Source organism: Anopheles coluzzii, chromosome 2, assembly GCF_943734685.1.
Source record: "Anopheles coluzzii chromosome 2, AcolN3, whole genome shotgun sequence".
NCBI lineage: Eukaryota > Metazoa > Arthropoda > Insecta > Diptera > Culicidae > Anopheles > Anopheles coluzzii.
In genome coordinates, this window is record NC_064670.1 from 60,315,316 (window position 1) to 60,325,348 (window position 10,033).

At 42.3% G+C, this 10,033-nt stretch overlaps 1 protein-coding gene across 1 annotated transcript; it reads right to left on the minus strand.

Moving 5' to 3' along the window:
- Positions 1 to 237: 237 nt before the first annotated feature.
- On the minus strand, positions 238 to 6,783 carry LOC125906443 (uncharacterized protein K02A2.6-like). The gene is made up of 2 exons (XM_049605249.1): positions 5,825 to 6,783; positions 238 to 664 (listed from the first exon to the last, which is right to left on the minus strand). Exons 1-2 carry the CDS (start codon positions 6,567 to 6,569, stop codon positions 240 to 242), a joined length of 1,170 nt encoding a protein of 389 aa, XP_049461206.1. The 5' UTR covers positions 6,570 to 6,783; the 3' UTR covers positions 238 to 239.
- Between the last annotated feature and the right edge of the window lie 3,250 nt (positions 6,784 to 10,033).

Below are 10,033 nucleotides of genomic sequence, written 5' to 3' on the forward strand. Positions count from 1 at the left end.
GCGAGATCGAAAATGCATGGATTTTGTAGCCGCAGCGGATGAAAATGTACGTGTAGTATCGTGATAATGCACGTCTTGACTCCTCGTAGTTCCACATGCGATTGCTCTTTATTGTTTTTCCATCTTTCATCTGTCAAGCAACATAACAAGGTTTATATATAACGTATCTATAAGGTTGCTATACTACATTCACTTTCCTTTTTTTATAGATAATGTATTGTTTACTAACTAATGGATTTCTAACTGCTAATATAGTCGTTCAAGTAATTTGGTTTTTGAATAGTTCTTTTAGATCTTGTGGTCTCATTACTTGGCTTATAGCTAAGACTTCTATCAGTTAATTTGCTTGTGGTATCTTTGCAAGTAACATTCTTTTCTTTGTTATTTGGATCTACCATTCCGTTGTCTACTGATTCTGGTGCAAGGGGGTTACCTTCTTCTGTAGGAACTTTAAGCAAATGAGATACGTGCCTCCGGTATTTCAAACCGGATTCTTTTGATGCTATTAACACATCTCCTCCTTTCCTTTCAACCACCTTAAAAACTTTTGTCCCAAAGTTAGATGATAGTTTGTTGGTTTTACGCATTCGTTTGACCAGAACTTCGTCACCCGGGCATATTGAGCTAACTTTTGCGTTTCTTCGTTTATCTGAATACATTTTACCTTTGTGTTTAGCTTCCTTATCTCTGTCTGCCACTTCTTCATGTTCAACTATTGGATTGAATATAGATGGTAATTTATCTCTTATGTTATAATTAAAAAGCATCTCCGACGGTGTTTTCTTAGTGACTGAATGAGGAGAAGATCGATACATTAATAGGTATTTGTTAAGCTCTTCGATCCAATTTGCATTCATTGATTGACTGATGACAAGTCGTTTAAGAAGGGATCGGTTTTGTCTTTCGACTTCACCATTTTGTTGCGGCCAGTATGGGGTGGTACTGATCAATTTAATGTTATTGGTGGTGCAAAACTGTAGGAACTCTTCGCTTGAGAACTGCGGCCCATTATCTGCAGTAATAGATAGAGGTAGTCCGAATCGTGCAAAAATTGAATTTAACCGTCCTATAGTCTGTATAGAATCCGTCTTTTCAATAATTTCTACTTCTATGTAGCGACTGAAATAATCGACTACTACTAACAACGAATGGCATGATGGGAGAGGTCCTAGAAAATCAATGGCCACGTGTTGCCATGGTGCTGATGGCAATTCTCTTCGCTTCATTGGTTCTGGAACGGGCGCTGCAGAGACCAGCATACATCCCCGGCAATTCCTGACGTATTGTTCTACTTGTAAATCAAGTTTTGGCCACCATACTTTGGCCCTTAATCGCTGTTTCATAATGCTCATACCTGGGTGACCTTCATGGGCTAGATGTAAGGTCCTTTCTCTTAATGAAGCAGGCATAACTATTCTGTTTCCTCGCAACAGTATATTGTTAGCAAAGCATAGTTCAGTAGAAAATATTTTGAATGTCGAAGTATCTTCGGTCCATTCATTCTTTTCGATTCCCTGACAAACCGCTTGAATAGTTCCATCGGCTTTTGAGGCTTTTTCTATCTCTGTAAGCTTTAGCGCTACTGGTGATGCATTGGAAATAACCCATGCCACATACTGTTCAGAAAACTCATCAAATGTTGAGGATAATGAGTGCAGTTCGTGACTGTTTAGCTCTGTGTTGTGACGTGAAATAAGTTGTGTAAAATAGAGCTAAGTGCTCAAATTTTTAGATACGTGTGTAGATAAATGTTCGTGGATGCTCTCGGTGTCAGTGTGTTTTGCAAAGGTAAAAGTGACCTTGTTAAAAAAACAAAAGATTGGTGCGGTCAACAGCGTTCCGCCGTTGGTGGCAGTAACCGATCCTTGTTGTGTAGATAAGTGTTTGTACCGTTTTTTTATCCATGTATGTGTGACACCGGGAGATACGTAGAGTAGCATATTAGTATAGTAGTGTTTGTGTCGCTTTTGGCCGGCGTTTGAAACCAGGTAAGCGAAAAAAAAAAACACACTTCTATAAGACTTCGCCCGTATTTGTTTTTTACACGGCATGGAGTGTTTAAAATGCTCCGCCGTGGTGGGAACCAGCGATGACCCGATAATTTGTTCAGGGAGTTGTGGGTTTATTTTTCACCGTCGGTGTATTACACCCACACTCAACAAGCCTGCGGTCACACTAATTAATGAGAACCGCAATGTCGTATATATGTGTGACATTTGTTTAGATCAAAGCGCGGGCTTGGTTCATATGGATACTGATGCAACTAAATCAAATGATTTGCTTGCACAAACACTGAGGGATTTTGAAGCCAATGTGAGCGTGTGGATTTCTAGCGCTTTAGAGAGAGGAATCGAGACTCTCAAAACTGAGCTTTGCGCGCAAGTAGAGCTTAAGTTGGAAACAACTTTGCGCGAAACATTAAGTGCTATAGAAGCCTCAAAAATGTCGAAGGCGGCCTTGCGTGCAACTTCTGACACTCCGCAAACCAGCAAAACAGTGCAGGATGTAAATTTAGAAACATGGGCTACAGTAACGAAAAAAAGAAAAAGGACAAATAGTGGAGACAGCAATGTTCAAACTATTATTAATAGATTTGACGAGGGAAACAATAAAGTTACTCCCAAAATTAAGAAAATTAACGATGTGAAGGTGCCCATGGGAAAAAATAAAGAAAATAAAAAAAACACTGGTTATTGTTCCTAAGGTGGTGCAGTCTTGCGATAAGACAAGAGCTGACCTTCGCGCCAGATTGGATCCGAGGAAGCAGCAATTGTCGGAATTCCGCAACGGCCGAGACGGTCAAGTATATGCACAATGTCCTGCTCTGGCGAATTTAGAAAGCATTAGAAAAGAAGTAGAAGACATTTTAGGAGACGACTATTCGACATCCTTACCTATGGCACGCGTTAAAATAATTGGAATGAGTGAAAAATATTCTTCTTCTGACTTAGTAGATCTTTTGAAATCTCAAAATGGGGGAATTCCCTGGAAACAGGTGAATGTAATTGGAATGTTTGAGAGTAAGATCTACAAGTACCAGAAACATAATGTGGTTTTGGAAATCGACCATGAAACTGATAAGTGTCTGGCAAAACTTGATAAAATCAATATTGGATTTGATCGGTGTAAAATTTCTAGGTCCATTCACGTTATGCGCTGCTTTAAATGTGGTCAATTTAGCCATAAAAGCACTGACTGCCAAAATAAGGAAGCGTGTTCAAAGTGCAGTGGCGAGCACCGAACGTCGGATTGCACCTCGTCCATCCTAAAGTGTGTAAATTGTGTTTTGGCTAACACATCCAGGAACCTGAAACTACAGGGACAACATGCGGCCAATAGCTATGAATGCCCGCTGTTTAAAAAACAGGCAGAGAGACGAATGTAACTTTCTCAATAGCAGGGAGGGGTGGAATTAGGGCGGTTCAGAGAGATTTTATATTTCAATGTTGCCGGTCTTTCATCTAACTATGCTATGTTTCGTGAGACAGTAGAAAAAAATTCAACCCTTGCTGGTCTTGATCTCTGAAACCCACCCGCTGCGCAAAGCGACGGAAGAAATCATGGAGTTCTGAGAATTTTATCATGCCCTCTTTTTCTCTCCAACGGCAAATTTGTCGAGCAGCTCGTCGAGCTGCCCGTCCCTGGCTCCGCCTCATTCCCCTCGCCTGAGCGCGCTGTGACAGCTATCGATGTGTTGGTGTGTCAGACGGCCAATCGCTGTCAGCCATCGTCCGTGCTCTTTCCCTCCCTAGCGCTATCTCATTCTCGCGTGTGGTCAATGCTCGCGAGCTGTTGTGGCGCCTAAAAATGCCGTTAACAAACATTGCGGCGATGAAGTTGCATTTTCACAAATCAAACCAAAAAAGCGCAATGAGTTTAATCGATGCAATGTAAAAATGATTACGGAATCGCTAGCGCACGATGGAGGGTTTGATGTGTAACGCGCAGAACCCTAATTCGCTCTAACACGTTTCTAACACTAAGCTTTTGCTTTCGTCTGTTGTGTATTACATAGATATGCTAAGCATCCTGCGCATGATTGTGAGTGTGCGTGTGTATGCAAAACTGTCGCCAAATGTAATTTCTTCCGGAATGTTATGATCCATCGGTCAAAGAAAGGAAGGTGTTCAAGGCGGAAAGACGAATTGAGGCCCCTGAGGAGGGGGTACTGACACACAGCTGTTGGAAGATTGAACAGTATACTTAATTTGCCAGCGGATGGGGGGGGGGGGGGTGGCCATGGGACCCCTACGATCATCGGTCACAGGCCCTAAAATTGTTGTCGCCATGGGGGGAGGGGAGGTGCAAATGGTTCTCCAGCCACGGAGCCCTAAAGACCATCTTTCCGGGGGCCCTTGTCGCTAATAATCTGTCCACTTGTAGACATACGGCATACTACAGCCTAGAGATCTTCGGTGACCGCCTAGTCCGCCTACCTTTAGATCCACCGCTGGTTCATGACGGTGTTTTTTTTTCTGCGGAGATGCATCCTTCCCCCTGCCTGCTGCGTATGCACCGGGTAGGAGACAGTGTGGCAGGCACACTGGATAGGAGCGGGCCCGCGGCACCGCCATCATTCCGGACATCTGCATGCCCGTCGTGGGTTCTAATCGCGTATGAACCGTCCGCCGTAGCAACGGCTGACTATCTGGCTACGTGGTACTCAAGTCCTGAAAAGACCGGCATGATCGCGTTGGCCATTACGCCAATAATAAGAATAATAATAAGAAGAAGAACTTAGCATAGCAGTCCACACTCGGGGAAGGTTTTTGTTTTGACTTTGGTGCTGCCTGGTCTTCCGCTGTGACGCGACGGAATGCACTCGATCAAAACATGAACCTACCGATCCGAACCCATTCCAAGGCATTGCCGGTCAATCGGCGTCATGATAACTACTCCAAACCAACAAGCCACCAGACTCTGGACGGACAGGTGCAGCATCATACGCGCACCGTAATAAACAAATCCAGAATCCTCTTTTGTATGGATTCAATTCAAAATGTTGTTTCCACTTGCGTCCGCTAGCTGAATTGGAAATATATGTGCAACATATCATACGCACGTTTGCTTAGATCGTGTGTCTTTTTAATACCCCCAACAGCAGAGCCGATCGCAAAGATGGTGGTGCCAATCCGATAGTTGTGTTGTCTCTCAGGTAGCGAGATCGAAAATGCATGGATTTTGTAGCCGCAGCGGATGAAAATGTACGTGTAGTATCGTGATAATGCACGTCTTGACTCCTCGTAGTTCCACATGCGATTGCTCTTTATTGTTTTTCCATCTTTCATCTGTCAAGCAACATAACAAGGTTTATATATATAACGTATCTATAAGGTTGCTATACTACATTCACTTTCCTTTTTTTATAGATAATGTATTGTTTACTAACTAATGGATTTCTAACTGCTAATGTAGTCGTTCAAGTAATTTGGTTTTTGAATAGTTCTTTTAGATCTTGTGGTCTCATTACTTGGCTTATAGCTAAGACTTCTATCAGTTAATTTGCTTGTGGTATCTTTGCAAGTAACATTCTTTTCTTTGTTATTTGGATCTACCATTCCGTTGTCTACTGATTCTGGTGCAAGGGGGTTACCTTCTTCTGTAGGAACTTTAAGCAAATGAGATACGTGCCTCCGGTATTTCAAACCGGATTCTTTTGATGCTATTAACACATCTCCTCCTTTCCTTTCAACCACCTTAAAAACTTTTGTCCCAAAGTTAGATGATAGTTTGTTGGTTTTACGCATTCGTTTGACCAGAACTTCGTCACCCGGGCATATTGAGCTAACTTTTGCGTTTCTTCGTTTATTTGAATACATTTTACCTTTGTGTTTAGCTTCCTTATCTCTGTCTGCCACTTCTTCATGTTCAACTATTGGATTAAATATAGATGGTAATTTATCTCTTATGTTATAATTAAAAAGCATCTCCGACGGTGTTTTCTTAGTGACTGAATGAGGAGAAGATCGATACATTAATAGGTATTTGTTAAGCTCTTCGATCCAATTTGCATTCATTGATTGACTGATGACAAGTCGTTTAAGAAGGGATCGGTTTTGTCTTTCGACTTCACCATTTTGTTGCGGCCAGTATGGGGTGGTACTGATCAATTTAATGTTATTGGTGGTGCAAAACTGTAGGAACTCTTCGCTTGAGAACTGCGGCCCATTATCTGCAGTAATAGATAGAGGTAGTCCGAATCGTGCAAAAATTGAATTTAACCGTCCTATAGTCTGTATAGAATCCGTCTTTTTCATAATTTCTACTTCTATGTAGCGACTGAAATAATCGACTACTACTAACAACGAATGGCCTGATGGGAGAGGTCCTAGAAAATCAATGGCCACGTGTTGCCATGGTGCTGATGGCAATTCTCTTCGCTTCATTGGTTCTGGAACGGGCGCTGCAGAGACCAGCATACATCCCCGGCAATTCCTGACGTATTGTTCTACTTGTAAATCAAGTTTTGGCCACCATACTTTGGCCCTTAATCGCTGTTTCATAATGCTCATACCTGGGTGACCTTCATGGGCTAGATGTAAGGTCCTTTCTCTTAATGAAGCAGGCATAACTATTCTGTTTCCTCGCAACAGTATATTGTTAGCAAAGCATAGTTCAGTAGAAAATATTTTGAATGTCGAAGTATCTTCGGTCCATTCATTCTTTTCGATTCCCTGACGAACCGCTTGAATAGTTCCATCGGCTTTTGAGGCTTTTTCTATCTCTGTAAGCTTTAGCGCTACTGGTGATGCATTGGAAATAACCCATGCCACATACTGTTCAGAAAACTCATCAAATGTTGAGGATAATGAGTGCAGTTCGTGACCTGTTTAGCTCTGTGTTGTGACGTGAAATAAGTTGTGTAAAATAGAGCTAAGTGCTCAAATTTTTAGATACGTGTGTAGATAAATGTTCGTGGATGCTCTCGGTGTCAGTGTGTTTTGCAAATGTAAAAGTGACTGTAAAAAAAACAAAAGATTGGTGCGGTCAACAGCGTCTCGCCGTTAGTGGCAGTAACCGATCCTTGTTGTGTAGATAAGTGTTTGTACCGTTTTTTTATCCATGTATGTGTGACACCGGGAGATACGTAGAGTAGCATATTAGTATAGTAGTGTTTGTGTCGCTTTTGGCCGGCGTTTGAAACCAGGTAAGCGAAAAAAAAAACACACTTCTATAAGACTTCGCCCGTATTTGTTTTTTACACGGCATGGAGTGTTTAAAATGCTCCGCCGTGGTGGGAACCAGCGATGACCCGATAATTTGTTCAGGGAGTTGTGGGTTTATTTTTCACCGTCGGTGTATTACACCCACACTCAACAAGCCTGCGGTCAAACTAATTAATGAGAACCGCAATGTCGTATATATGTGTGACATTTGTTTAGATTGCAAGCAAATGATTTGCTTGCACAAACACTGAGGGATTTTGAAGCCAATGTGAGCGTGTGGATTTCTAGCGCTTTAGAGAGAGGAATCGAGACTCTCAAAACTGAGCTTTGCGCGCAAGTAGAGCTTAAGTTGGAAACAACTTTGCGCGAAACATTAAGTGCTATAGAAGCCTCAAAAATGTCGAAGGCGGCCTTGCGTGCAACTTCTGACACTCCGCAAACCAGCAAAACAGTGCAGGATGTAAATTTAGAAACATGGGCTACAGTAACGAAAAAAAGAAAAAGGACAAATAGTGGAGACAGCAATGTTCAAACTATTATTAATAGATTTGACGAGGGAAACAATAAAGTTACTCCCAAAATTAAGAAAATTAACGATGTGAAGGTGCCCATGGGAAAAAATAAAGAAAATAAAAAAACACTGGTTATTGTTCCTAAGGTCTTGCGATAAGACAAGAGCTGACCTTCGCGCCAGATTGGATCCGAGGAAGCAGCAATTGTCGGAATTCCGCAACGGCCGAGACGGTCAAGTATATGCACAATGTCCTGCTCTGGCGAATTTAGAAAGCATTAGAAAAGAAGTAGAAGACATTTTAGGAGACGACTATTCGACATCCTTACCTATGGCACGCGTTAAAATAATTGGAATGAGTGAAAAATATTCTTCTTCTGACTTAGTAGATCTTTTGAAATCTCAAAATGGGGGAATTCCCTGGAAACAGGTGAATGTAATTGGAATGTTTGAGAGTAAGATCTACAAGTACCAGAAACATAATGTGGTTTTGGAAATCGACCATGAAACTGATAAGTGTCTGGCAAAACTTGATAAAATCAATATTGGATTTGATCGGTGTAAAATTTCTAGGTCCATTCACGTTATGCGCTGCTTTAAATGTGGTCAATTTAGCCATAAAAGCACTGACTGCCAAAATAAGGAAGCGTGTTCAAAGTGCAGTGGCGAGCACCGAACGTCGGATTGCACCTCGTCCATCCTAAAGTGTGTAAATTGTGTTTTGGCTAACACATCCAGGAACCTGAAACTACAGGGACAACATGCGGCCAATAGCTATGAATGCCCGCTGTTTAAAAAACAGGCAGAGAGACGAATGTAACTTTCTCAATAGCAGGGAGGGGTGGAATTAGGGCGGTTCAGAGAGATTTTATATTTCAATGTTGCCGGTCTTTCATCTAACTATGCTATGTTTCGTGAGACAGTAGAAAAAAATTCAACCCTTGCTGGTCTTGATCTCTGAAACCCACCCGCTGCGCAAAGCGACGGAAGAAATCATGGAGTTCTGAGAATTTTATCATGCCCTCTTTTTCTCTCCAACGGCAAATTTGTCGAGCAGCTCGTCGAGCTGCCCGTCCCTGGCTCCGCCTCATTCCCCTCGCCTGAGCGCGCTGTGACAGCTATCGATGTGTTGGTGTGTCAGACGGCCAATCGCTGTCAGCCATCGTCCGTGCTCTTTCCCTCCCTAGCGCTATCTCATTCTCGCGTGTGGTCAATGCTCGCGAGCTGTTGTGGCGCCTAAAAATGCCGTTAACAAACATTGCGGCGATGAAGTTGCATTTTCACAAATCAAACCAAAAAAGCGCAATGAGTTTAATCGATGCAATGTAAAAATGATTACGGAATCGCTAGCGCACGATGGAGGGTTTGCTGTGCAACGCGCAGAACCATAATTCGCTCTAACACGTTTCTAACACTAAGCTTTTGCTTTCGTCTGTTGTGGATTACATAGATATGCTAAGCATCCTGCGCATGATTGTGAGTGTGCGTGTGTATGCAAAACTGTCGCCAAATGTAATTTCTTCCGGAATGTTATGATCCATCGGTCAAAGAAAGGAAGGTGTTCATGAAAGGCGGAAAGACGAATTGAGGCCCCTAAGGAGGGGGTACTGACACACAGCTGTTGGAAGATTGAACAGTATACTTAATTTGCCAGCGGATGGGGGGGGGGGGGGGGTGACCATGGGACCCCTACGATCATCGGTCACAGGCCCTAAAATTGTAGTCGCCATGGGGGGAGGGGAGGTGCAAATGGTTCTCCAGCCACGGAGCCCTAAAGACCATCTTTCCGGGGGCCCTTGTCGCTAATAATCTGTCCACTTGTAGACATACGGCATACTACAGACTAGAAATCTTCGGCGACCGCCTAGTCCGCCTACCGTTAGGTCCACCGCTGGTTCATGACGGTGTTTTTTTTTTTTACTGTGGAGGTGCATCATTCCCCCTGCCTGCTGCGTATGCACCGGGCAGGAGACAGTGTGGCAGTATGCAAGTTGCACGCTGGATAGGAGCGGGCCCGCGGCACCGCCATCATTCCGCACATCTGCATGCCCGTCGTGGGTTCTAATCGCGTATGAACCGTCCGCCGTAGCAAGAGGGTACTATCCGGCTACGTGGTACTCAAGTCCTGAAAAGGCCGGTATGATCGCGTAGGCCATAATGACAATAATAATAATAATAATAATAATAATAATAATAATAATAATAATAATAATAATAATAAAAAATAATAATAATAATAATAATAATAATAATAATAATAATATTAATAATAATAATAATAATAATAATATTAATAATAATAATAATAATAATAATAATAATAATAATAATAATAATAATAATAATAATAATAATA